This window comes from Natrix helvetica (genome assembly GCF_964273705.1).
Source record: "Natrix helvetica genome assembly, chromosome: 2".
Classification (NCBI taxonomy): Eukaryota; Metazoa; Chordata; class Lepidosauria; order Squamata; family Natricidae; genus Natrix; species Natrix helvetica.
This window is the reverse complement of record NC_138552.1, coordinates 19,694,745-19,708,611: the sequence shown is the minus strand read 5'-3', so window position 1 is coordinate 19,708,611 and position 13,867 is coordinate 19,694,745. Positions and strand designations below refer to the sequence as shown.

General features: G+C 39.4%; 1 protein-coding gene across 5 annotated transcripts in view; it reads left to right on the top strand.

The window, feature by feature from the left end:
- The window catches only part of PRLR (prolactin receptor), a 203,824-nt gene that overhangs the window by 162,436 nt on the left and 27,521 nt on the right, over positions 1 to 13,867 (top strand). For all 5 annotated transcript variants that reach the window (XM_081942883.1, XM_081942879.1, XM_081942882.1 and 2 more), the window contains 3 exons: positions 3,809 to 3,958; positions 7,957 to 8,067; positions 12,403 to 12,535. In XM_081942883.1, the coding sequence (XP_081799009.1) occupies positions 3,880 to 3,958; positions 7,957 to 8,067; positions 12,403 to 12,535 (323 nt within the window). In that variant the 5' untranslated portion in view covers positions 3,809 to 3,879. The remainder of the gene's footprint in view (positions 1 to 3,808; positions 3,959 to 7,956; positions 8,068 to 12,402; positions 12,536 to 13,867) is intronic.

Sequence of the window (13,867 nt, the reverse complement as noted above, 5' to 3'; positions counted from 1 at the left end):
TACTGAAGGAATGGGAGAACATGTGCATAAACCACAATTCACTTTATTAAATTCACCTTGAGCTTCTAACCATAGTTTACAGATTACAATGTTCTAAGTAATTGCCAGAGACCTGGGCCACAGACTTCTGCTATTTCCTGAGAATTAAAACTAAAAGCCTACCTTGAAATATAGAATTATTCATTCTGCATCCTATAATTAGATCATTAAATCTTCTAACTTGGATTTGTCCTTCACTCTAGAGGTGGGTTGCTCCCGGTTCGGCCCGGATCAGGTGAACCGGTAGTGGCAATGGTGGGAGGCTCCGCCCACCCGCCCATCACACATGCACAGAAGCATCACTCACACACGCACGAGCGAACCTGTAGTGGAAAAAAATAGAAACCCATCATTCCTTATGAATATCTTCTGTGTAGGTGCTTTTGACTATGATGTGTGCGAAACAAGAGTCATCTGTGCAGTTTTACAACTTTTACTCATTTGTGTACGAGGGACTTTGGAAGTCTTCTATCTAACCCCCTTCGCAAGGCAGGAATCCTCATACCATCTGAGACAAATAGTTGCCCAGTTTAAAAAAAAAAAAAACTCCAGTGATGGACTCTCTGACCCCTCTTTCAAACCTCTCTGTCCAAAATGTGGACTTTGCTGTCTTCAAAAGAGTGGCCTTTGTCCTTTAAATGCCGATGGACTGCTGAATCTAGTCCTCATGGGTTTGTTCTATGTTGTGCCATGCGTTTATGAATGCAACAAACCCATCAGGACTAGATTCAGCAGTCCATCGGCATTTGACAAAGTCCACATTTTGGACAGAGGACCGCTGGTTTGAAAGAGGAGTCAAAGAGCCCATGTACTGTACGTCAAAATTGAACAGATCTCTTTCAACAGAGGAGATGGGATGCAACATCATCTATCTCTAATCTACAACACAGTCCTTTTAATGGTTCCAAGAATGCTCCACACCTATTTGCACCACTCAGGTGATCCTGATGACACAGATAAACCTCCAGATGACTTTAATGACCTGCTAAAAGGATGCAAATGACCAGCTGTCTGCAAGGAGGATAAATCCTTCCATTCCCCACCATCTAGTCAGAGCTGAAGAAGCTTCTTGGATGAGAAGTGAAACATCTTCAACAAAAAGCCAGAAAGTCCAGTTTCCTCTTGCAAAACGCCTTTGGGACAACCATGACTTAGATGACTGAGAATCTCAATAGACCTCCAGTGATGGAGCACCCAGACCTCTGGGAGGCAAGCTGTTCCACTGGTTAACCATCCACGGGATGGTTAATAGTTCCCACTGCCAGGAAATCCCTCCTTATTTCCAGATTGGATCTCCCTTTGATGAACTTCCATGGATTACTTCTTGTCCTATCCTCAGATGCTATGGAGAATAAATGGACACCTTCTTCCCTATGGCAGTCTTTCAAATCTTGAAAGACTGCTATTATATCTCCTCACAGTCTTCTTTTTGTTAAGCTAAACACATCTAGTTCCTTTAGCTATTAATAAGATTTAGCCTCCAGACCTCTTATAATCTGTCGCTCTTCTCTGTACTCTTTCTATGGCCTCAGCATCTTTTTTGTATTGTGGTGACCAGAACTGGACACATTCTTCCAAATGTGGCCTCACCAATACAGCACTATTACTTCCTTTGATCTTGATCATGATACTATCCCTCTCTTGATGCAATTCGGGGTTACATTGGCTTATGCAACCTGATTGAATCTCCCCCAAAATTCATGGCACAGCACAGCGCAGCATCTATCAAGGTGAAATTTGGAAGCTCTTTGGGTTTTCCAAAAATCTAGACAGTCATTAATTGCAGCAAAGCAATACTGGTAGTCTCTTGCTTCCATCAAGTGATCACCTGGATTCCTACAGATCAGATTTGGTAACCCCATGAGGATCATCATTTATCAGTTGTAGGATAAAACGTTTATTCCATTTGAAGATGCTGGAACATTGGACAACAACAAAAAAGAGAGTTTAAAAGCAATTTTTGCTGAAAAACAAAATGAAAAAACTTGGGGGATGTTATTTCAAATAAAACCGGAGAATATTTTCATAAGGCAAAATATACCCCGATGGTAACTTTTGGTATTCTAATAAGCTTATGCAACAAAGGTGAAGTTTACCCGTAAGCACGATTTCTGGTTTTCTGAAACAAAATAGCCCTGCTGAATCATTTTACATAAAAACTATTTTATCTGACTCTCGTGTAAGGGAAATTATGGAATCGTTTCCATGTAAAGCATCTTATCTATTTTATCCCTGAGTCCTTTTTTGGGAGAGGGGGCGGTCTAGAAATGCGAAGAATAAATAAATAAATAAATAAAATAAATCCAATTCTCATTTAGGAGAAATTACATTTATCTTGACAGAAGAGAAAAACAAACTACCGAAAATGAAAGAACATGTGACAAAATAATTGGCCGTGTGATTTTTGAGTCTGCTGCAGCATTCTTTATTTGACTAAGGCAAACGCTTTCTGAAACCAGTTTACTTGAAAACACTCCAAGTAAATATTTTGGATGGCTGCACAATTCGTTAAGAAAACCATAGAATTGCAACCAGGTGTGTTGGTCCTCAGAAGAAAATCGTATAGACTTCTTTCCTACAAATATTTTCAATCATCATAATGTAGGCTGAATCTTTATTCTAGTTCTTTGTGAGTTTATTGGTTTTGGTTCATTAGTGGTGGGATTCATTTTTTTTTACTACTGGTTCTGTGGGTGTGGCTTGGTGGGCGTGGCAGGGGAAAGATACTGCAAAATCCCCATTTCCTCCCGATCAGCTGGGACTCAAGAGGCAGAGAATAGATGGGGATGGAGCCAGTCAGAGGTGGTATTGACCCGTTCTCCGAACAACTTAAAATTTCCACTACCGGTTTTCAGAACTGATCAGAACCTGCTGAATACAACCTCTGGTTCATTAGATTTATATTGGAGCTTTTATTCAGGAGCTCACCATCGCATACATAGTCCTCCCTCCTGGTTTTTTCCTATCAACCGCAACTAGTGTGGAAGGTTGAATTAGGAGAGTGAGCAGCTCAAATCCACAGGTGAACTTCTGTGCCTGAAGATGGATTACTTCCTATACGTTCCTCACTCTCCAGCACTTTAATAGCTATAAGACATTAGCTTTCATTACATCTCATGTAATCATTTGCATAATTTTCTATTGCTTAGCAGAGCCCAAGCACACTTCCAACAACAAAATCTCCAGAACAATTGGACACCACTTACTTTTCCACGTGTTGGACTGCAGTTTCATTTTCTTTCACACATACACGCCCAAGTTGAATAGAACTGGCAACATCTGAAGGCTGACTACTAATCTACCACTGTCCTACAGATTTAAAGTGCATTTTTCAATGCTAATATTACTTACATTTTTGAAATTAGATGAGTGCCCACCCGTCCCCTTCTTCTCCCCAACTTTTTAAAAACATAAATATTATATTAACGTTCAGCCTGAAGATGATTTTGAACATTCTTGCAGCATATAGCTGATTTGGCTGGTCTGAAAAAGATCTAAGCAAGGTCCTTGATGGCACATTTATGGAAATCCAGGAAAAATTCCTGAGCTATAAGCTAGATTGGAACAGCCCTGTTACTACGGTAAGTAAAGCAAAAGGAGAGTAAATCATTAGTCAAATGATTTGTTATTACTTTATTATGAATGCCCCATAGAGAGAGAAGTGATTGCAAAGTGTTTTGATTCTAGAGCCAAAATCATTTGACTCAACTATGTCTTAATGTCTTGGATTACAAAACATTTGACTGACTTTGATTCATTTTGTTTTCAGGAATGAGAAGCCATGGTTCTTCAGTTGCCTCCTTGCCAATATTTCTGTTTTGTGTGTCCTTTCTCTGATAAATGTGCCCAATTTCCTACCAGTTGTCACTGCTTCCTGCCTATGAACAAAGACTGGAGAAGCTGCATCAGATTTATTTTGGTGAGCATAATGGTTGGGATGTATTTTCTCAAACGTGTTGTTTATTAAGGAAACAAGAAGCAATCCAAGCAGGCTTTACCAATATTTGATGGCCCCAGTTTCATTTTCTCCCAACACTAGATTACAAACCAGTTGCATTGTTCCATAGAAAAAGATTGACAATTATTAATAATTGTGATTACTTCTTCTACCTGAATAAACATTTACTGACAATGAAGGTGTCATAGCAGTTAATAGCTTCTTCCTTTTAGGATCAACCATCAACAAGCATTCAGAAAGTATTCTGCAGACTAGCATTGATAGAGCAGCCATGGAGATTTTTGAAAAGTTATTCAAAGGTCAGGATGAGTTCCCATCTACAAATATCAGAATCATGCTATCAATGATATCTCATATGAGAAAGGAAAGTTGGATTTTGAAGTAAGATAGGAAGTATTGAAAGAGCTCTTGAAAATTGGTGTTTTCTCGTGAGAATACCGTAGACAGCCAAGAAAACAAATAAAGGAATCATTAAACAAATCAACCCTTCTCATTTGAAACACAAAGGACCAAGCTCATCCTATAGCACATTATCGAGAGACACAGTTCTCTGGCAGAAGTTCTAATCTGCAAAGGTGGGAGGAAAGAGAAGAAGACAATCACCAGTGGCAAGATGGACGGTCTCAGTTATAATGATGATGGGGACACCAGTGGAGTGACTGAAGGATCAGTAGTCATAGAGAAAATATATCAATGTGATCTCTAGCAGTCAACAATGACTTGATGGCATGAAATCAGTCATTCAGTCTAACTCAGGGGTGTCAAAGTTGATTTCATTGAGGGCCACATCAGGGTTCTGTTTGACCTCGGGGAGGGGGGCATGGCTAGGGTGAGCATGACCAGCTCAACATCCCTTGTGTCGGGGGTGCCTGTGGTAGCCCAAGCTGAGCTGCATTTTCACTGGCAGAGGCACCATGGGCCAGTCCTTCGCTGTTTCCAGGGTGGCTCCGTAGGCCAGATCTAAGTAACCCACAAGGCGGATCCAGCCCCTGGGCCTTGAGTTTGACACCCCTGGTCTAAAAGAATAGACTTTCTATTTGCCTGAATTCTAAACATCCAAATAAAGTTTAACAAAAGGAGCCATCAAAAATCAGTGATATTTTAGTAACTGAGTAAGATGCGGCAAAGCTTGTACTACCGAGAGGCATCCTCAAGGAGAGTTAGAAAGGTCAAGATGGCAGCCACAACCATGTGTTTGAAATCCTGGCCTTTTATGTGTCATGACTTAAACGTGAAGGAACATAATGGCTAGATTTATACATTGTGATGTCTCAACTTTTAGTTAAGTGTGCACCATGGATCAGTGGTGGGATTCAAATTTTTTTACTACCGGTTCTGTGGGCGTGGCTTGGTGGGCATGGCGTGGCTTGGTGGGTGTGGCAGGGGAAGGATACTGTAAAATCTCCATTCCCTCCCCACTCCAGGGGAAGAATACTCCAAAATCCCCATTTCCTCCCGATCAGCTGGAGGCAGAGAATAGATGGGGGTGGGGCCAGTCAGAGGTGGTATTTACCATTTCAAAATTTCCACTACTGGTTCTCCAGAACTGGTCAGAATCTGCTGAATACCATCTCTGGTATGGATCTATTAAAGTATGAACATTTTATTGAATGGTTTAATCTAATGTGTGACCAACTAACGTTGGGTTATTTAACAGATTATATTTAAGTATTTCATGGCTTATGTAATGTCTAATCCAGGTCGATGATAGGAAAGAACTGGCAAATTTACGAAAGGAATAAAAGAGGATTAGCTGGAAGTATAAGCATAGTGGACTTAAGTTATTCCTTTTAAATGGGATTTATTTTAAACCAGGAAAGTGATTTTAAAAGAATTGGGACACAATAAAAAAATTAAATTATTATTTAAAACATTGAAAGACGGGACAGAAACAATGTTGGAAAAGGTGTAACAAAATGTTCAGGAACATACAGGTATATGCAAATTTGAAAGCAAAGAACTAATTAGCAACTGAAAACTCAAGTCTCTGTGCTCAGATAAAAGAAAAACAATTTGGGAAAGTGCACTTTTAAAAAATAATTACAGAGTGAATATCAAGTTTGGAAAAACCTAATATGAAGATAAATATAATCATCAGAACTCTGTGCTCCTGTTTATTTCTCTTGTCAGATTAGCCTCCTTCTAATTAAAACAATTTAAATGGAAAAAATGTTTTCTTGCAAGATTTTATTTGTTCTCACCATTAAAAAAAATGTTGAAATGAAGCTGTTGCATGCATTCACCTATACCAGAACCAAACAGCCTAGTTTACAAGAGTCATGCGTAGAGATTCCATATGTGTGCCCCTTGCTATAATACAGTAATTTGATGTAGCAATTGAGGTCAAACCAGTTTTATAGCTGCTTTGAGGAACTCCAATATTTGCTGTGTAAAGAAAGGCGAGAATCTTTTGAAAAAAGATGTGTACACTAAGCTAGAGAAGATTAGGAGACAACACAGTTCTCTGAAGGCTACCATCTTCAGAAACTGGAGCAGAATTGTTTTCTGTTGCTATGTTTGTTGGACCTAAAAGTTATGTGTCTAATGCCTTTCATATTCCCTACCACGAATGTGATGTAAAACGCAAAAAATATCTTGTTTTGCTGCTTTCAGGTGTCCGCTAGGCTTTTTCCCTCGTATGTATTTCTGTTCTAACTCCCTCCCTAATTAGAATCCTTTGCAGATGTGCTTTTAGCATCTCCCACATCCTATAATATGCTCATACCTTTAATGTTTTTTCCCTACTCAAATGAAAGACTCTGCATTTGTTTCTGCTGGAATTCAAGTTTTTAAGAAGCAATTGGACAGCTATTTGTCTGAAATGATATAGGGCCGGGATGGTGAACCTATGGCACGTGTGCCACAGGTGGCACATGGAGCCATTTGTCAGGGCACGCAAGGCGTTGCCCTGTCAGCTGGCCAGCGCGCATGCGCACACTGGCCAGCTGAGTTGAGCCTTTTTTAAAGCCATTTTTCGCTGTCCCCGGAGGGCCTCTGGGGGGTTGGGGGAGGCTGTTTTCTCCCTCCCCAGGCTCCTATAAAGACTTGGAGCCTGGGGAGGGCGAAAAAAGCATGCAAAAAATGGGGGGAGCGCCTCTCATGCACGCATGCACACTGAGGGGTCTCACATTGCATTACGGGTACGGCACACCTGCGCACAACCCCCCCTGCGCTCCCCCCTTTTGGCACGCGAGCCAAAAAAGGTCCGCCATCGCTGATATAGGGTTTCCTGCCTGAACCAAGACTACTGTAGAAGACCTCCATCTCTGCTATTCTATTCTATTCTATTCTACTTTACTCAACTCTACTCTACTCTACTTTACTCTCCAGTATTCTATTCTACTCTACTCTACTCTGCAGTATCTTATCCTATCTATGTCCTGCCCTGTCCTATTCTATTCTATTCTATTTTACTCTACTCTGCAGTATTCTATTCTATTCCATTCTACTCTACTCTACTCTGCATTATCCTATCCTATCTATCCTGTTCTGTGCTGTTCTGTTTTGCTCCAATTTATCAATGTCCTTCTGTATCTTGATAGTGCCCTCTAAAATGTCTGTTTCCTCACAATACACAGATTTGATCAACATATCTTCTAATACCATATATTAATTATTTATAAATACGTTCAGCATCTAGTAGTGATTGCTTGACAGTTCCATCAAGTAAGATATGAAACTAGTGGGGGGGAAAAAACCTCAGTGGGTATAATTGTTCAATCATGTCTGTGTCCAGCTAGTGGTAGACAGTTCAGCCCATATCGTGCCATGTTTTCTATTGAAATCTCATTTAAAACTTTGTCAAATGCTTAATCAATCCTTTAAATTATCATAAAAGAATTCTTTGAAAATATAACCCATTGGATATTTTCCATGGATTCGAAGACCTCCAAGGTCCAACTCTGTTATTCTGTTCTGGATATGTGTCAAAAACAATTATGTCTTATCTCTTTTCCCAGTGAATTCCAATTTCTTCCTGGAGGCGAAAGTGGGCCCAGGCATGAAGCTGTGGCAATCAATATTAGAAGCATTTGTTCTGTTACCGTATCTTAACGTATGGTTTGTTGATGGTGAGTCTTTCTTCCCCATTATCATTACAATTTTGAAATAATTTAGTATACGTGATAACTGCCTCTACTGTTAATAGTTCTTAATGTTTAACTTTTATTTCTAGCATTCAGTTGGTATCATTCCACCTTAAAGTCTGCCACCCCACTGAAAAAAGCTCAATCTGTTCCATAGAAACTATAACTGAGTCATCAACCCCGGCCAATCTCCTGTTTCTCAACCTTGGTTGCTTCACGGTGGTTGGACTTCAACTCCCAGAATTCCTCAACCAACTATACTTACTGGGGAGTTCTGGGAGTCGAAGTCCACATATCTTAAGGTTACCAAGATTGAGAAAGACTTCCTAAATCAGGGGTGTCAAACTCAAAACCTTCAGGCTGCATCCAGACCACAGATTGCTTAAATCTGGCCCATGGGGCTGGCCTGCAAATATCAAACGACTGGCCGGTTTTGGCCTCCATGGCCTCCTGCAACTCTCTGCTGGCCAAAAACAGGCTGCACGGAAGCCCCCACATGGCCCATTTTCAGCCTCCCCAGCCTCTAGCAGCACTCTTCCGGCCAAAAACGGGCCTCCACACAGCCTATTTTCAGCCAACAGAGTGCTGCAGGAGGCCATGGAGGTTGAAAATGAGACATGGGGGAGGGGAGCATTCTCCCCATGCCCTATTTTGGCCAGCAGGGTGCTGCAGGAGACATCCATCCCGTCTCTCCCCCCCACCTCCCTGCAGGCCTGTGAAGGAGAACCACAGTGCTGATCCGGTCCTCAAAAAAATCCAGTTTGACACCCTTGTCCTAAATAATCTCAGAGACCACGCGCTAGATACTATCTTATGCAGAAATGCAATAAGTACTACTTTGGACAATCCCTTCTTGCCATCTCCTTACTTCTGAAATAGCCTAGCCCAATAAGGTATTCCTGGCATTATTATTATTTTTTGTAATGTCAAAACATTGTAATTCTGATATTTTTAACATGTTAATAAGTTAATTTACTGTACAATGTTAGAGGCAAGTATTTCATAGAACCTTTTAAGGTCTTCTGCCTGCTGCTATATTTTTATTGCTTTTATATTGTGTTTTTATTTGTTACCATATTTCATGCTGTGCTACCAATGGTATTCTAATATTATTGTATAGCTTCGAAGCATCAAAAAACTCAAGTTGCTTTAACAAAAAAATAAAAATTGTCTAGACCATGTTTTCCCCAAAGTTGGCAACCAGGTGTTGGTTGTGGCATCATCCATCATTTCTGACTTTTGGTCATACCACCCTTAGCCATGATTAGATGCCTGCTAATGTCCATGTTTGCCTTCCTTTTTTCAGACATTGTTTGCTTTGGGCATAGCACTCTGACCAGAAGGAACAACAATAAACACTAAATAAACATTAGCCCCCTTCCTTTGGGTAGCTACATGGATTGGGACTAGAGGGAAAAATAACACTTCAGTATCATCAATAAAAAGATGGGAAACAGGGTCATAGAATCATCTTAATTATCTTTTCTTTCAAAATCATGGAACTGAAATGATATTTATAGTCCCCAAGAAGATGAGTTTGGATATAGATCTCATTTAAACATAGAGCCCCATGGAAAAAGTGAGAAATTTAAACTATTACTAGTAATCTGGATTATGGATGAGGAGCCAGATTGTTGGGGGCAATATGCTGACTTTGTAAACCACTTAGAGAGGGCTGTAAAGCACTGCAAAGCGGTATATAAGTCTAAGTGCTATTGCTACTATCATGAAATGTTAGCAAAAATTATCTACAATAAAACAGGACTACCTTTAAACGTTTTTAGAATGTTTAAATGTAAATTTCTTTCATATCTTTAGCTTACTTTGTACATGCATACATATGTGCAATTCAACTATTGACATAACAGTTAACAAGCAACACATAAATTAAACTTCATGAGTAAAAGAAAGGAATGTTATCTAAATTTAGCATATGTTCAAAAACTAAAGTCTACTGGCATGAATTCCCCATTTGATTGGGAAGGCACGCTGTTGAGAGATGGTGATTGATTGTCCAGCACAGCTGAAAAGCATCTGATTAGGAAAAGCTGAAACTTTAGAAAAAAGAAATCTGGCAAAATACTAAAGTAAGACAACAAAATACTCTTTATCTGTTGTTGTGTAACCGGAAAAGCCAGGCAGCTGGAAAAATAGCCTTGGCAACTGCAATAAGAATTTGGCAATTGTTCTTCTATTGTCTGCTGGTCCATCTGTTGTATATCATAACAGTCTAGCCTACTGAGAAAGCAGCAGCTGTGCTTTTTTACACTGAATATTCCTACTTTGTCACAGCAAAGTTGTGCTGCCACCTTCTCTTTTATTGCCAGAGCTTGAAATATGCTGAAACTTTGGTTTGTGTCATAGATGCCATATTTGCCAGGGTAGATTTAAAACATTTGGTGATTGGCATGCTTTTGTCTTGGCAGCCATTTCAGCTGAAGTTTCACAAGACGGAAAGCTTATCTGGGTTAAGGTTATAGTAAATCTAATAGATTTATCTCAACATTCTAATAATCCAAGTTGACTCACGGAAGGCAATGTACAAAAAGGAGAGAAAGACAGTCAGAAAATAACATGAGTCAATTCCATGTAAGGTCTTTGCAGCTACTGTATTTCCCCAAAAATAAGACAGTGTCTTGTTTTCTTTTGATCCCTGAATTAAGCGCTTGGTCTTATTTTCAGGGAGGTCTTATTATTTTTGAGGTGCAGGAGGCAGTGAGCGTGGCCACCTCATGGCTGCTGCTCTGTTGCAATATTTTCAGGGAAGACTTATTTTCAGGGAAGGGCTTATTTTAGCGCATGCGCTCCAAAGTCCAATTGGGTTTATTATTTGGGGAGGTCTTATTTTCAGGGAAACGGGGTAGGAGTTCTAAGATAAAAGCCATACTATCATTCATAAACTGATTTTGTTCCAGTGATATTTCCAAGTTGAGAAGTGGCTTCTTTCATCAGGATACTGCAGAATGGTTTATAAGACCAGCTGTTTCTTGACAGAGCCAAGCTCTCCTACATACGTCTGTTTTTCTGATGCTCTGTCTTCAGATATGAATATTCTCAAAGGCTAACTTAAGAAGGCTCTCAGTCTGGATCAGATCAAGGCTGAGCAGATAACAAGGGAAGAAATGTAAATCAACAATTTGTCTGGGAAAAGATGGTTGCTTGAGTAGATTCATCCTCAATAGCAATACACAGAAGTGTATTCAAAATCCAGTCCAATGTTCAGACAGCCAGTCAGATTTGTCAGCCAGTTTCATAAGCAGGATTCATAGAAATCATACATCACATCAGGAGATCAAACAGAAAAACTTGGGTAGGGCTGCCATTAAATCAGGCTGCAAAAAGCTGTTTTTAATTAAGAGTTTCCCCCTGGCTTGGCAAGGAGAATGATTGAGTATCTTTGCTCTGGTCTCCACTCTACTTGCCATGTGTTGGAGATTGTATCATATCATCTGACTGCTTCAGAGTTTGATCAGTCTCAGGTGATTTCTGGCTTGGTATCTCCTGAGGCTAATATTCCACTGGTTCAGCTGGAGTAGCTTCTTCAATGTCAGAGTCTGAGGCCTGGACCCTGACAAAGTCCGGTTCTTTAACAGCTATAATATTTGAGGCTTTTTTGTTGTTATTAGTTGCAAAGTCATGTCTGACCCAGCATGATCTCATGGACAACATTCCTCCAGGCCTTCTTGTCCTCTACAATCTTCTGGAGTCCATTTAAGCTCACACCTACTGCTATGGCTGACTCCATCCAGCCACCTCATTCTCTGTCATCCCCTTCTTCTTTTGACCTCAATCTTTCCCAACATTAGGCTCTTCTCCAGTGAGCCCTTCCTTCTCATTTGATGACCAAAGTATTTGAGTTTCATCTTCAGGATCTGGCCTTCTAAAGAACAGTCAGGGTTGATCTCCTGTAGGACTGACGGGTTTGATCGCAATGTGTTATATGGTAATAACTGTTCATTACTTGCAATATATATGCATATTATTGACATATTAAAATGTAGGATGATCTCTTTCTTCCTTGATTTAATCTTTACCAAGTCTTGGTTTTAATTATGTTTCTCCCCCCCCCCCCCGCCCCCAAATTTGAATTTGAGACTCTAGTTTATTCTAGTTTTATTATAGCTTTAGTACTCATTTATATTTGTATTTTAGCAGTGTGATACACATTCCTGTAGGATGTTATTGGTTTTTGGGGAGAGAAAATCAGGGTAGAAATAAACTATTATGAACACGGTGGCAACCAAGGCAAATTCAAGTCCGTAATCTAGGCTTGTAATGATTCTGCTAACTATAACTAATTTCATTATTCCAATTCTTCAGGACAATCTCCTCCTGGGAAACCTAGAATAGTAAGTTGCCTGTCCCAAGGAAATGAAACATTTACTTGCCGATGGGAACCTAATTCAGATGGGGGTCTTCCTACAAATTATACTCTGCTCTACAACACCATTGGGTAAGAATATATGAGAAAGTAATATATGGGAAATATATGGGAATAATAACTTTTATGTACTTTGTTCTTCACATAGGTTCAATGGAATATCTTGCTTTGCATGTAATGAGTCTTATCTCATATATTAGTTTCACCTTTTAAGTTGCATTACTGAAATAAATGAACTTTTGCACGATATTCTATTTTTTGAGTTTCACCTGTAATGTTCATTGGATCCAAATGTTTTCCACTCAGAGATGAACAGGGCAACTGAAAGAACTAATTGACCATGTGGATTGTTACCATCCAGATCTGGTAGACTCAAGGTTAGGGTGAGGGTGAGGGACAAATGACTGTTGTACATATAGTCTTCAACTTACAACCACAATTGAGTCCAAATTTGTGTTGCTAAATGATACAGTTGTACAGTTGTTTTCAATTAGCTGGCCTGGCTCAACCATAGTTTTATCCCATTCCACCTGACAGTCTTTTTTAAATTTGTAATTTTAACTGAGGGTATTTTAATTGCTAATTTTAATTCTATTATTACTATTGTATGTATTTAACGACTGTTACCTCCTCCGTGTACGTGTATGTGTATGTATGTATGTGTATATGTATATGTATGTATATGTATATATGTATGGGTTTTTATTGTACGCCGCCCCGAGTCCTTTTGGAGAGGGAGCGGCTAACAAATTAAATTTTATTTTATTTATTTATTTATTTAAGTGAATTTTGCCCTATTTTATGATTTTTCTTGCCACGGGTGTTAAATGAATCATTATGGTTGCTAACTTAGTAAAACAGCTGTTAAGTGAATATGGATTTCCCAATGGGTTGACTTGTCAGAAGGTCGCAAAAGGGGATTGCATGCCCCCAGGACGATGCAACCGTCATAAATATGAGTCAGTTACCAAGCATCTGAATTTGTTCACGTGACTGTGGGAATGCTGCAATGGTCATAAACATGAAACATGGTCATAAATTACTTTTCCCCGAACCGTTGTAATTTCAAACAGTTACTAAATGAACAGTTGTAAATGAAGTTGCAAAAACCATAGGCCTGGTCCCTCTGTATATGTTAAGATTGTTGTTCTTGGAATTTCCAGTTAGCTTCCCAACTGATCTGGAAACTACCAGATGTGTTGATTTACTATGTTTAAATGGTATTTAGGTGACCAGCAGAGCTCTTATCTTAATTCATTCCTAAGGATATCAGCTAAGTTTGATACCATGTTGTGTGCTTACAACAGTAATGTTAATGTTATACTGCTTTTAAGTAATTTAAGGATATGCTTATTTATTTTTGATAAATATAAACATTTCTTTCTTTTTTTCAACCAAATTTTA